The sequence below is a fragment of the Spermophilus citellus genome (genome assembly GCF_964194105.1).
Source record: "Spermophilus citellus genome assembly, chromosome: 3".
Taxonomy (NCBI): Eukaryota; Metazoa; Chordata; class Mammalia; order Rodentia; family Sciuridae; genus Spermophilus; species Spermophilus citellus.
In genome coordinates, this window is record NC_138184.1 from 15,926,495 (window position 1) to 15,940,749 (window position 14,255).

At 54.5% G+C, this 14,255-nt stretch overlaps 2 protein-coding genes across 3 annotated transcripts; both read right to left on the reverse strand.

Annotated features, from left to right (window-relative positions):
* Positions 1-579: 579 nt before the first annotated feature.
* Positions 580-7,305, reverse strand: TMEM221 (transmembrane protein 221). Of its 2 annotated transcripts, XM_081287285.1 has the most exons (4): positions 6,635-7,299; positions 4,733-4,818; positions 1,773-2,003; positions 580-1,109 (listed from the first exon to the last, which is right to left on the reverse strand). In XM_081287285.1, exons 1-4 carry the CDS (start codon positions 6,952-6,954, stop codon positions 1,054-1,056), a joined length of 693 nt encoding a protein of 230 aa, XP_081143411.1. In that variant the 5' UTR covers positions 6,955-7,299; the 3' UTR covers positions 580-1,053. The 2 variants fall into 2 exon arrangements, with proteins under 2 accessions (XP_081143411.1, XP_081143410.1); XM_081287284.1 differs by lacking the exon at positions 580-1,109 and having other exon boundaries at positions 1,124-2,003; positions 6,635-7,305.
* Positions 7,306-9,619: 2,314 nt separating this feature from the next.
* On the reverse strand, positions 9,620-13,869 carry NXNL1 (nucleoredoxin like 1). The gene is made up of 2 exons (XM_081288076.1): positions 13,529-13,869; positions 9,620-10,763 (listed from the first exon to the last, which is right to left on the reverse strand). The coding sequence occupies exons 1-2, from the start codon at positions 13,852-13,854 to the stop codon at positions 10,475-10,477; spliced, it is 615 nt and encodes a 204-aa protein (XP_081144202.1). The 5' UTR covers positions 13,855-13,869; the 3' UTR covers positions 9,620-10,474.
* Positions 13,870-14,255: the final 386 nt, after the last annotated feature.

Sequence of the window (14,255 nt, forward strand, 5' to 3'; positions counted from 1 at the left end):
TACTTGATGTTTATCACGCTGTCCCAAGTCTGTCCCTGCTGGGGCCCCTGTGTCAGGCGCCATTCTGGCTGCTCAAGGACAAACCTTTCTGTTCCATCTGCAGGCCTGAGGAGGCCTGTGCAGCTTCTCCCAGGCTCCACGGGGGAGTGGGCTGGGCTGATGGCCACCTGGGTCTGGGGGCACGTGGGGTCCCTGCCCAGAGTCAGGCTCAGGGCTCAGCTTCCCTGCTGGGGGCTGTCACCTCGTTGCCTGTTGGGAGGGCTTCCACCAGGGCCTCAGCCCACCCTGACTCCTAGGCCCTGGAGTCCCTGGGTGGCCCAGGGAGGGACAGGCTGTAAGCCTCCTGGGGACATTTGTCCATTGGGGGTAGAGGTGGGGCCAGCCAGGGCACTCCCAGGGAGACCCACATGTGGGAAGATGGGCAGGACCTGGGGTCCCGGGCTGGGGCCCCAGGAGGTACCCTGTCCACTGCTCCTGCTCACCCCTCTGTCACCCTGGCCCACCACGGGCCTGAGCTTGGCCACAGGGACATTTGGACATTGATTAAATGACACACAGATGGTGAGCTCTGGAGTTTATTTAGGATGTGCAAGATGGTGGAGGGTGGGGGACCCTGGTCCCTGTCCTGGAGCACACCGAGCTCCATCAGGTCCATAAGCCACTTTGCCTCGTCACGGGCCATTTCCCGACACCAGGCACACCGACCCCCAGCAACACAGAAATGGTTGGGTGTGCTGAGGACCTACTGTGCGCAGGCCCCAGCTGGATCGTATGGACTCGTGGGTCTCTTGGCAGCCTGAAGAGCAGGGTCACCTCCAGTCCCATTTTACAGGCAGGGAAACTGAGGCACAGAGCAGACTGGCCTGCAGCCAGGCGCGTGGGTGGGTCCAGCCTCCGGGTCTGCGCCTGGCTGTGGGCTGCTTGGCACACATGGGTTTCAGACATTCACAGCCCCAGGCGGGTGGGGGGGGCGTCACGTGGGGTCTGAGACTTGCACCATCTGTCAGCAACATGGGGCTTACGAGACCCAGGGGCAAATCCTGGCTCTGATGCTCAGAACTGGGACCTCTGGTGAGTCACTGCCCCTCTTGGGGCCTCGATTTCCTCATCTGTAAAATGGATGGAGACACTTAGAGAATCACTGCCTAAGCCCCAGCCTCCCCTCCTACCTGGAACAGAACTTCATTCATTCTGGGCAACCAGATTTCCCAGGCTCCCTGCATGGAAATCTGGTCTTGGGACTCTGTTCTGGCTAGTGAGAGGTAAGCAGAAGGGCCCCAAAGCCTCATAGACAGACTTTCAGAAGACTCTGAGTCAGGCTTGGACTCTGACTTTCCCTCCTTGTGGGGAGATAAAGGCTGGAGCCCTGGCAGCTATTTTGTACCATGAGGCAATCTTAAAGACCATAACCAGGGATGATGTCAACTGTAAGAGAAATCAAGTCTTACTGCTACTGCAGCTGAGCCTGGACCTATCTCTATGATAGCTGCTTCTTGCTACCTTACACCAGTTATCTATTCCTGATTCTCAGGTTCACACGAGCGTTGAGTCCTTTCCTGTGGCCCTTGGTCTGTGGCCCAGCATGCTCCGCATCTCTTGAGTGACCCCCTCCCAGTGCCCCATGCCAGTCGACAGTGTCCGGTGCATGCGGGGTGTAGGCAGGCTGCTCTCCCGGCCTCCCCCCAGGGATTTGGGTGCTGTGGCAGTGGCCATGGTCCTAAGGGGGTCCCCAAGCTCCAGGCAGAATGAATATGGGGTCCGACGGTGGATACCATGCTGGGGCTGAGCCCTGGGGCTGTCCTTGGAGGCTTCGGCAGGGCGTGCAGTATTATCTTCAAAGGACGGTGGGGACAGTTCACGGAGACCATGGTGGGTGGCCCTGGCAGCCCGGAGCAGGGTGTGGGTCAGAATGGCCACCAGAACCAAGGCACCGGAGCCCAGGATGGAGGCCGCTGCGGCGCCTGTCTCAATCTCAAAAAGCAGCAGGGCATAGATGGACAGCGCTAGGGAAGGAAATGGCTCTCAGTTAACACAGGTCAGTTCTCCAAGCCCTCAGGGACGCCCCCCCCATGCGGAGTGACAATAGAAAACCCTGCAATAGCGGGTGTGGTGGCACACACCTGTAATCCCAGCCACTTGGGAGGCTGAGAAATGAGGATCATAAATTCAAGGCCAGCCTCTTCAATTTAGGGAGGCCCTAATGGCCAGAGAGTTGCTCTCCCTTGTTACAGTAATTGGTGGAGGGAAATCACGTGACTTCAGCGCAGCCTATCAGAGTCAGCCCTGGGACTTTTGCTTGGCCTATAGGGACACAGGGATTTTCTTCCCGCAGTGGGAGGGGTATAGGTAGGAGAGAAACCCAGGAGGGCTGGGGGACTCTGTGGCACTTTCTGGGCTGTTTCTGTTTTCTCTGACTCTGCCCTCTTTTTTTTTTTTTTTTTTTTTTTTTTTGTACTAGGACTTGAACTCAAGGGCACTCGACCACTGAGCCACACCCCAGCCCCATTTTGCATGTTATTTGGAGACAGGGTCTCACTGAGTTGCTTAGGGCCTCCCTAAATTGCTGAGGCTGGCTTTGAACTCGATATCCTCCTGCCTCAGCCTCCTGAACTGCTGGGATTACAGGCGTGGGCCACCGCGCCTGGCTGCACTCTTCCTTTTGAAGATGCCACCGTGCATCATGCCTGATGTATTAAAATGGGGCCAAGGACTTTCTTTGTGCTGAACATTTTGAAAGGGTTTGTTATGATTCTTCTTTTTGGCTCCGGGGAGCAGTGGATGGGTGATTGGCTGGAAGGGCTTGTGAATTCTTGCTGAATGAGGTCACCTAACCTCTAAAGGAGTCTAAATGGGAGGTGACTGAATTCTCAATTTAACGCTTAATGAATCGGACATAATGACTTTCTTCTTCTCTCTGTGATTTTCTTGTATTTTAGAATGAGGATGTGAGGATATATTTTTTCTCAATATTTTTGACCTCAAAATTTTGTCAGCCCATGAAAAGCCTGAGGTTGTAGGTACTGAGTCCCAAGTGTTCACAGCCCATCATTCTCGAAGAAGTACACTCAGCTGACACAGAGGAAACTTGAGGCAAGAGGCATTTCACACAACCTCACTTGAGTACCTGGATCCAGCCGCACTTGAAGCCAACTACCCCTGAGAATTTCAAATACATGAGACACCGATTCCACTTTCCTTTTTAAAAATCCCACATCTAGAACTTTTTATTAAGTCAAACAACAATCTACCTACAAATTTCCACATTGAACCTTAGGTTTATATTTCATAAAAAATACTTTCAATCCATCACTTTTATCTTCTATTTTTCTATTGTGGGACTAAGACAATAATAATAGCTGCCATAAACATGTACCATGTTTATTAATTACAAATAAACCACTTACAATAGATTTATAAAAACTATTGGGGAAGGGCTGGGGATATAGTTCAGTTGGTAGGGTGCTTGACTCACATGCACAAGGCCCTGGGTTCAATCCCCAGCACCACAGGGGGAAAAAAAACTATTGGGGAAAAACATCCTTTAATCGTAAAAAATAAAAGTAAATAAAGTCAGTAATGGCTAATCCCTTGTCTTTCATGAATCTGATTAGTTTTCCTTCCAATAAATCAGGTGCTTCTAGAGAAGGCAGGGCCCAGGTGTTGCCTCAGTGTCGATTCTACGTTGACATGTTTGTTTTTTTTTCAAGCTTAAAATATAAGATACGAAGTGTCTTTTTTAAAACACTTTTTGGAGTTGTAGATGGACAGCAGGCCTTTATTTGTGTCATTTTTTTTTTAAAGAGAGAGTGAGAGAGGAGAGTGAGAGAGAGAGAGTGAGAGAGAATTTTTAATATTTATTTTTTAGTTCTCGGCGGACACAACATCTTTGTTGGTATGTGGTGCTGAGGATCGAACCCAGGCCGCACGCATGCCAGGCGAGCGGGCTACCGCTTGAGCCACATCCCCAGCCCTATTTGTGTCATTTTTATGTGGTGCTCAGGATCCCACCCAGGGCCTCACACATGCTAAGCAAGTGCCCTGCCCCTGAGCCCCAGCCCCACAAGTGTCCTTTTAGGAGGGTGTTGTGGTGCACACCTGATGCCCCAGCAACTTGGGAGGCTGAGGCAGGAGAATTGCAAGTTGGAGGCCAGCCTCAGCAACTTAGTGAGGCCCTGTCTCAAAAATAAAATAAAATGGGCTGAGTTCAACCCCCAGTACAAACAACAACAACAACAACAACAAAAATAAATAAATAAAAAACAGCCAGCCAAGAAAACTTGTTCAAACAAAACGTAAAACTGGTGAGAAGGGCTGGGCTGGGGCTCAGCGGCAGAGCGCTCGCTTGGCATGTGTGAGGCTCTGGGTTCGACCCTCAGCACCACATAAAAATAAATAAAATAAAGGTCCATCGACAACTAAAAAATATTAAAACAAACAAACTGATGAGGAGCTAATCTGCTGACAGCCACTGTCCTGGAGACTCTCTGGGTCCGAGGCCGTCTGCGAAATTTGATGGGTATTTACCTGGATCCCCGAGTAACTCCACGAGGCCTGGGTGGAAATGGCTGTCACTGAATGACAGGGGACCAGGCATACAGAGGACCTGCCCCAGGCCCCGGAGGGGGACAGCGTCAGAGCCGGGATCTGGACCCGAGCAGGCTGGCTCAGGTCCCCACCCACCCCCACAAGCCCAGGTGCCGTCCCCGTCCCCGAGTGCTGGCCCGGCACGCACCTGCCAGGTAGACGGAGACCCCGCAGCAGAAGAGGCCAAGGGCCACGTGCCTGAGGTGGCGGCAGTCGTAGAGAAACCAGTCGGACCTGGGGAGGGGGACCGAGAGAAGGCGTCGGGAGGTGGAGCTGGGGCCGTGGGGACAGGGAGGGAGAGGGGCCTAAATGACAGCAGGGCACAGCTTTCGGGGAAGAGGGATCCAAGTGGGGCCCCTGCCACTGTCATCTGGCCACCCTCCTTCCACCTAGGGCCCTTCACTGTCCACCGTCCATCCATCCAACCAGCCACCTGTGAACCACCACTCACCAGCCACCCACCACCACCCGGCATCGTCCACCATTCACATAGGGACCCCTCAGCCCGTCCTTTCCCCTCCGTCCACCCGCCAGCCGTCAGCTTTGTGCCACCCACTCACCTGCTGTCACCTGCTTCCCCCATCCGCCCTCCACCCACCCAGTCACCCATTTCCAATCCAGCTGCCAACCGCTCACTGTCCAACCCCATCAGCTCTTCAACCCTCACCCCCCGCAGCCATCCGCCCTGGACCCGCGCCCTGGTGTCCTCCACCCACTAAGCAGCACCCCTCTGTCCACGGCCTCGCCTACCATCCACTGATCACTCATCTCCCGTCCACCGTCCATCCACCTCCATCTGTCCACCAAATCCACCCACTGCCCACTCCCCGCCTGTCCATCCTCCCCTGGGTCCACCCACTTACTTCCCTGCCTCCACTATCTGACAGACCACAGATCCACTTTGGAGGTGAGGAAACGAGGTTCCCTTGCCACGAGTGGTGGCAGGAGCGGCAACCTAGTGAAGGTTGGGCAGCCCCTAAGCTTTCTTTGCTCACCTCCCACAGGACACCTAAGGGGCCTCCTTCCGGGTTTCCCTGCCACCCCCCTCCCACCTCCCTGGAGGCCGCAGGGAAGTACTCCAAACCTCCATCACATTGTCAGCTCCTCACTCACAACCCTCCTCAGTCCTTGCCACAGGGCTGTGGCCCCACTGGTCCAGTCCCTCAGACCTCCCGCCCTCATCTCCCTGCGTCTCCCCTCCAGCCACACCAACCTCAGCCACCTCCCCCCCATACACCAATCACTCCGCCCCAGGGCACTGGCACATGCTGCTCCTTCTGTTTGGATCACAGTCCCCCCATCTTCTGCTTCCTTCCCTCCCACAAGTTTCAGTTCAGGCCTCCCCTGACCATCCTATGTCACTCCTACTTTGTCCCCCTCCATCCCATCACCCCATTTCCTTCCTTCCTAGCATCCACCCCATCTGACGTCATAAATCTCTTGTGCCTCTTTATTTTCAGATGGTGAGTCCTCGAGTGGCTGTCTGGGGCCATTTAGTCCCTGCTCTGTCCAGGTGTTCAGAGTCAGCCCCTGCCACCTGCAGGTGCCACAGACATATTTGGGGACGAGGGGACACATGCATGTGGGTGTCCCTTGGGTGAAGGGTGCATGCTATGGGCAGGATCTACCCTAAAGATAGAAGTTTCCATCTGCTTAAATCGACCAGATTGTGCCCCCAAATCCAGACTCCTCTCCTCCAGCGTCTGGGAGGGAGACGCAAGAGTCTGGGTGTCCTCCTCAGCCCAGGGGAGTTTCCTTCGCTGCCTCTGATAGACGCCCCCTCATGCACACATCTCTGAGCTCGATTCCTAGGGAACCCCCACCCCAGGCTAGAACCCAGATTCAGGTTCAAGTCCAGCCCACCCTCTTCCCAGCCAGAGGCCTGGAGAGAGCAGCCCCTGCTGCCTGAGGCGCAGTAAATGTGGGGATGACAGCAGCAGCCCTAGGGGAGGACGGGCCTTCCCGGAGCTGACCACAGCAGCGGGAGGCGGGCAGGGCTCGGCCGGATAAACGACAAACGCGAGGGACACCGGAGCTCGCGTCCTCCTACCTGCCAGGGCTGGGTCCTCGCGCCAGCTCCGCGCCCAGGTGGCCACAGAGCGCCGCGAGGAGCAGGCAGGTGAGGCCGAGCACCAGGGCGAGCGCGGCCAGCGCGGCGGCCAGCGGCAGCAGCGCCCCGGCCGCGTCCTCGGGCAGCCCCGGGCCGGTGCCCAGCTCCGGGCCCAGCACGTCGGCGCGTGGCCCCCGCAGCTCAGCGCGTCCCGCCTGCAGCTGGAACAGCAGCTGCGCGGCCAGGGCCGCCAGCACCGCCGCGGGAATGCCCAGCAGGGTCATCGCGGCCAGCACCCGGCCGCCGTACGACCGAGCCATGGCAGGGGTCTTGCGGGGCCGGGAGACAGTCAAGGAAGCAAGAAGCTTTAGAAGGCAGAGGAGCTGGGGCAGTCCTCGGGCTCCCGGAGGGTCCCCAAGGGACGCGACATCAGGAGGTGCCTGAAGCTTCTGGGGCTGGATTGGGGGCCGTCTAGGGGTCGCCAGACTGAGGACCCGGGGTATCGACAGCTGCTGGGACGCTGAAGTCCCCGAAAACTTGGGATGAAGCCTTTTCTTCTCTCTGCGGGACCCGCGGGCGCCCCCTCCTGGTTCGCGGGTCGGGGCCTGGAGATGGGAGGAGGCGTGGCCTGGAACGGGGGCGGAGCCTGGAGCGGGGCGGGGCGCAGGCCCCCAGAGGTGCAGGGGCGCAAAGCCTGGATCTGGGGAACCCAGAGCTCGCTGAGCTCCTAAAGGAGCACTGCCTGCGGCCTAAACACCGACTCTATTATTCTCTTTCTCTCTCTCTCTCTCAAGATATTTGAAGACGGGTACCGTGATACACGCCTGTAATGCCAGCGGCTCAGGAGGCTGAGACAGGAGATCGAGAGTTCAAAGCCAGCCTCAGCGACTTAGCGAGCCTGTAAGCAACTCAGAGAGACCCTGTTTCTAAATAAGATATAAAAGTGGGGGTTGCTTAGTGGTTAAGTCCCTGGGTTTAATCTCCAGTACTGAGGAGGAAGAGGAAGAGGAGGAGGAAGAGGAGGAGGAGCTGGGTGTGGTGGGGCATGCCTGTAATCCTAGTAGGGGGGGAGGCTTAGGTAGGAGGATCACAAGTAAAAAATAATAAGGACTGGGGCTGTAGCTCAGTGGTAAAGTATTTCTAGGTTCAACCCCCAGTATAGGAGAAGGAGAACGAGAGGGAGGGGGAGGAGGAGGAGGAAGAAGAAGAAGAAGAGGAGGGGAAAGATAAAGGGGAAAAAAGGTGTTTGAATAAAATTTTAAATAACTCACCTTTTTAAAAAAAAAAAAAAGATATCTTTCTTTATTTGTTTTTTAATGTGGTGCTGAGGATCGATCCCAGTACCTCACAAGTGCAAGCAAGCGCTCTGCCGCTGAACTGTAACCCCAGCCCCAAATAATTCTCACTTTTGTCGCTGAACCCGTAGAGCCTGCAATTGGCTATGGTTCCCCCTCCCTCCTTTCCTCCATCACCTTCAAGACTTTGAGGAAACGTTCTCTCCTCCAGGAGACCCTCCTGAATTCCTTCCCCAGCCTACACACCATGTTCTTCCGCTATTAATTTTTAAAAGTTGAGGTGAAACTTAAACCATTTTATTGAGCAGTTGTTATTACCTTCACAATATTGTCCATTCATTCTGCCTCATCTGTAAATAATTTAATCACCCCCAAAGAGACCCCTGTCCCATTAGCTCTTGCTCCCCATTCCCCTCCTCTAGGACCTGGCACTCTGTAATCTACTTTCTGTCTCCGTGGATTCTCCTGTTCTGGACATTCCATATCAATGGGATCACACACTACGTGGCCTTTTGTGTCTGGCTTCTGTCAGTCAACATCTTTTCGAGGTTCATCCACATTGTAGAGGGTGTCAGTGCTTCATTCCTTTTGATGGCTGAGTAATACTCCATTGTGTACTTTTGCTTTTTCATCTTGGGTGGTCTCCACCTTTTGGAAAATGTGAATCTGCTGCTATGAATGTGCATCTACAAGTATTCGGGAACCCCTGGAGTGGAATTGTAGGGTTGATGATAACTCCATTTTAACCTTTGGTGGACTCACTCAACTGTTTTCCACCCCTCCCCCCAGCAATGCTGAGAGATTTTCCTCTCTTTCCTGCACACACCAATATTTGCTATTTCCTTCTTTTTGAAATTGATAATAGCCATCCTGGGGGATGGGCAGTGGTACCACATTATGGCTTTGATCTGCATTTCCCTAATGAGTCCTGAGTCAAGCTCTTCACATCCTTGTTGAGTATCTTCGTTGGAGAAATGTCTATTCAAGTCCTTGGCCCTTTTTAAGGGCGGCTAACTTTTTTTTTTTTTTTTTTGAGAGAGAGAATTTTTAATATTTATTTATTTTTTTAGTTCTCAGCGGACACAATATCTTTGTTTGTATGCGGTGCTGAGGATCGAACCCGGGCCGCACGCATGCCAGGCGAGCGCGCTACCACTTGAGCCACATCCCCAGCCCCGATCTCATTCATCTTGGCCTTGGGTCAAACCCCTCCAGCCCCCGCGGACCGGTCAGAGACGGGGCGGCAGTTGTCTGGGATGGTTAGCAACCTTGCTGACGGGCTGCGAGCCCCGCGGTAGGTTCAAGAAGGAGGTTTAAAATCAGCCACCTGGGATTAGAGTTTAAGAGCTGCTATCTCACAAGGTCCAACACGCCCATTTCTCAGAAACGGCCATTTCCCAGAATTGCCCACTGAGGTCCAGAGAGGGAAAGCTGCGTCCCCCTTCACCGACACCTTTTAGAGAAACTGGGTTGGAGGGCTCGGCTTACACCTTATTTGCATTTTGGCTCCGCCCCAAGACGCGCCGCTCCATTCAGCCGCCAGAGGGCGCCGTAGGAAAAGCATTCCGAGCGCGGAGCGAACCCCTTTCTGCTTTCTTGGCAGATCCACCTGGAAGGACTGGCCTTGCTATTTTCTGGAGGAAAGAAATGGGGCTTGGAGAAGGAAGGTGACTGTCCCACAGTCACGAAGTCGAGAAGTGAGTCTAGACCGCAGGGTTTTATTCCTATATTCTACTCTCTCTCTCGGGATCCCGGGGGTGAAGACCTGGGAGACTCTTGGCCCTCTGTGGCGGTCACTGGCCCCCAGCGTCCATGGCGCTAAATAGGGAAATGCATCCCCGTAAAATAGAAATCTTTTATAAGTTTGAATATGAAATTTGTGGACAAATGGTTTAATGCACCATGGGCTTAGCGTTCTCAGCACGTTTTTTAAATTTAGTTTGCATTTTCCCATTTGGGGACCAGGTCTCGAAAAATATTCTAGAATCAGGTCTCAAAAATATTTCTTGGTACTTTAAAGCTCTGCCTGCTTCCCGCGAGGCTGAGAGAAGCCCCAAAGGACGAGGACAGGCCCTGGGCCCGCACTGAGTGCGCGGAGGTGTCTGAATGGAGACTCCCTCGCCACCTGCCCCAACCTTGGCCCCAGTCTGTCCCCACGGCGGTGGGGTAGGGACCAGAACCGGCTCCCCGGACCCCGCCGTTTCTCGCTGGGGATCGGATCCGGGGCGGGAGTGGGGATGTGGACGGGGCGGAGCCCCTGGGGGTGGAGCTCAGGGCCGACCCCTTCCCTCCCCCGCCCCTCTCCGTCGGCGGCTCGGGTCACCGGAGCTCAGAGCAGCCTTCCTTCCCCGGAGGCGGTGGCGGGATGGCCGGGGGTGGGGGGACCGGGACGGAGGAGCGCAGCGGTCCCAAGCTCGGGCCCCCCGCCTCCTCCCACCGGGGTTCAATACTCCGCGGGGGGCTGGGGCAGAGGCCGGTCCCCGCCCCTGCACCTTGGGGGACCGCTCCTCCGGGAGCAGAGGCTCCCCAGGCCTCCTCCGCAGGCTCAGAACCGGGTCCTGCCCTCCGGGCCGCGCCCGCCCCGCGTCTCCTTGTCCACTCGGTACTTGCGGCGGCGCAGCGGCTCCATGAGGCTCCGCGGCGCCGGGTCGTCCAGGTCCTCGGGGAGCAGAAAGTTGCGGTGCAGCACTTCGGCCGCCTCTTGCCAGTTGGCGAAGCAAGCTGGGCCCAGGCGCTGGATCTCAGCCGTCGCGTCACGAGTGAGCACGTCCCCGCCCGGCTTCAGCACCACGACCGTGGGCAGGTGCTCCACCGAGAACTGGCGCCTGAGGTCCCTGCGGGGAGGGCCGGCCAATCCGTGATCCTGGGACACCGATCTCAGACCGCCGCACGTTAAGCCCCATCCCATCGCAGCCCCTCCCTTAAATCCCTGCTGGGTCGCGTTTCTGTTTTTCTTCCTGGATCCGCTCAGCATACAACATACTGTACAGTCTATTTCTCCTGCTTATCATTTTCTCCCACAGTGAATTTGTAGATCCACAAGGGCATGGATTTGCCTCCTTTCGCTAGAATCGTCTGTGCCTGAAACAGCTCAAGGCGGAGTAATGCCCAGGGAATGTGTTGTGGGGCGAATGAATGAATGAATGAATGCCATAAAGAATATCAAGTCGGGTAGGGGCTACCAGTTAGCGAGGGCCACTTCAAGAAGGTGACCTTTGATCTGAAATCTGCAGGACAAAAAGAGGGAGAACTGAGATGAGGGTGCTCAGGTAGAGGATGCAGCATGTGCAAGGGCCCGGAGGTGGCAGGGTAACTGAGTCGGAAAGCCCTGGAGGGGCATGGTAAGGAGTTTTGATTATGGTCTAAGTGTTAGAGAGAAAGCGAAGGAGAAGCTGTGTGCGCCAGGGTTGACCCTGCACCAGGCCAGACCCGTCAGGGAAGAGTTGGGCTGCCAGACTGGGCCCATCACCCACAGTTGTTAATTTTAATCTGCTGCTTTCTTGGGTGGTCTTTTCCCAGGCCCACACCCAGGGAACACGTGGTACTTGCAAAATCCCATGGGAGCAAAATAGCATATTTAGCAGTTAAAGATCTAGGACCCCTTTTCCCCAGCCAAATCTGAATTTCAGAAAAACAAAGAAAACTCTTAGTATAAGAATGTACCCTGTTGAGAGCCACAGCGAAGGGGCCCCAGCAAACTTCCAGCTGCCAGCAAACTTCCAGCTGCCAGCTGATGATTGGCTCACAGCGCCCCAGCAACTTCTAGCTACCAACTGATTGGCTCCTCTGCATGATGCTCATTGGGCTGTTTCCCCGCCCTTTCAGACAAGGGAGCTGCTCATTGGGGGACTTTTTTGGCTCCGCCCACACAACCCAGCCAATTGTCCTTAAGAGCAGGAGGAGTGGGGGAGGTTGAGAGGCTTGTGGGAAGCCCATGGTGGCAGTTGGCTCTGAGGGTTTTTCCTGAGGAGCTGTGTGGTGTGGTGTGTGTGTTCTAAAAATAAAGTTGGTTTCTTTTGACACGTGGCTCCTGAATTGTGCCCAGCCAGACTGTGGCAGTACCCCAAATCACATGAGACATAGATACCAAAAACATTATTTGTTGTGTATCTGAAATTTGAATTGAGCTGGACAGTGTGTACCTTAGCTGGCCACTTTCAAGGAGGGTGGTGGGGAAAACCTCATCCCAAATAGAAGGTGTCATCTGAGATGCGCTTGGAACTCGTGTTTCTTCCCTAGGGACAGAAATTTGACCTGCTTTGGAGGAAAAAACTCCCTATTTGCCAGAGGGCAGCAGGATTGGGCAAATGTCCCAACTCTGATAACAAGGAGTGGGAAGGAAGCGCTCCATGACCACAGACCTTCCACTTGGGCACCAAAATGAATGAAGTTGGTAAAATGTCAGGAGGTCGGTGACTCACTGTCAAATGGTTCATCACCCCCCCACACACATGCACTCTGATACACACACACACACACACACACACACACACACATACAGAAAAATGCCACAGTTGCTGTGGACTTCATTATACACTTCTTTCAAGTTTTTGCTGAGTTTGGATTTTTTTTTTTTTAATGTTGGGGATGGAACCCAGGGTCTCATACATGCTAGGTGATCACTCCGCCCCTGAGCAACACATTCAGGTCCTGAATTTTTTTTTCTTTCATGAGAAAAAGAAAGGGCTCCTCCCTAGCACTGCAGAAAAACAAAACCAAAAGTCGGGGTTAAAAAAAGAATGAAAGAGCTGGGAGTAGTGGTGCATGCCTGTAATCCCAGCCACTTGGGAGGCTGAGGCTGGAGGATCACAAGTTCAAGCCCAGCCTCTGCAACTTAGTGAGGCCCTGTGTCCACATAAAAAAATAAAAAGGGCTGGGGATGTAGCTTAATGGTAGAGGGGTCCTAGGTTCAATTCCCAGTACCAAAAAAATAAAAATGAAAGTACCTTTCATTGCAAAAGTTCCAAAATAGCCACTATTGGGCTCTCCTTGCAAAGCTTGAATCGGCTCCCTCTCCGGAGTTCTCACACCCTGCAAGGCTCCGGACGGGCTGAGGTCTATCCTATCCTTCAGAGGGCTCTACTCCACCCACCTGTGACCCTGGGAATGACTCAGCCTCCCTGAACTGAACTGCCTGTCCTTTCTCCTGACAGCCCCCGGGCTTTATGTCTGTGCTGGGCCCTGTGCCTGCAAACCCTGCTTTTGGGACCGTGGCCACCATCCTCTTACATGCCTGGGGATATTTTTAAAGACACTTCCTCTAGACACATTCTCTGACTCCTGGATTTCAGTGAGGTTTCTATTGCATTTCCACTTGGGGGCCTCCCTTTGTCCTCCAGAACGCTCCTGCAATTTGTCATTTTGTATCGATCTGAGTCTTTGTTTCACATCTGCTTTCCCCACTTCACCCTTGCTCCCAGGGTGCGATGGGAGTGGGAATGGACACCACTTTCTGTACCCCTAATTTATAGGACACGGATTGGCACACGGGGCTGTTTACTCCCCCAGGGAGAAGGGACAAATCACTAAGCAAATGCCTCAGTTCTGGTGGTGGTGCCTCCTCCAGGAAGCCCTCCCAGACCTTCCTGTCCCGCCTTACCTCCTCAGATCATCCTCGAAGGGCAGGAAGAGCCACTTCTCGGGCATGTCCTTGAGGAACAGCTCCTGCTGCTCTTCTGTGGGATCCTGCGACACGTATACCAAGGCCAGCTGGGCCGCCCGCAGCACATAGAACTCATCTGTGAGCCTCACAAAGAAGTCCTTGAGGATGGGCACGAAGGCCTGACACTTGGGACAAGCCGCGGCGCCAAAGAACAGCAGCACTAGACGGTTCTCCAGCCTGCGGCTGACCTCGGCCTCGGTGTCCAGCTCATCCTGGTCGCTGTTATTGCGGATCAGGACGCGGCCAGAGAACAGGGAGACCATAGTAGCCCCAACTGGGTGCTGGGGACAGGGAGAGAGATCCCCAGGTGGTGTGGCCTGGACCTGCTGTCTGGTTCCTCTCCCAGGAATAGAGATCTCTAGGAAGCCAGTTTAGGACCTCGCTTAATCTGCTCAATCTTGACCTAGTTCTGCGGGGCCTCCAAGGGCAGGGGTTGGTGCGGGGAGAGCGCCCTCGTGTGCCTGAAAACACATTGCAGGGGCTGGGGATGTGGCTCAAGCGGTAGCGCGCTCGCCTGGCATGCGTGCGGCCCGGGTTCGATCCTCAGCACCACATACAAACAAAGATGTTGTGTCCGCCGAGAACTAAAATAAAATAAATAAATAAATAAATTCTCTCTTTCTCTCTCTCTCTCTCTCCCCCTCTCCTCTCTCTTAAAAAAAAA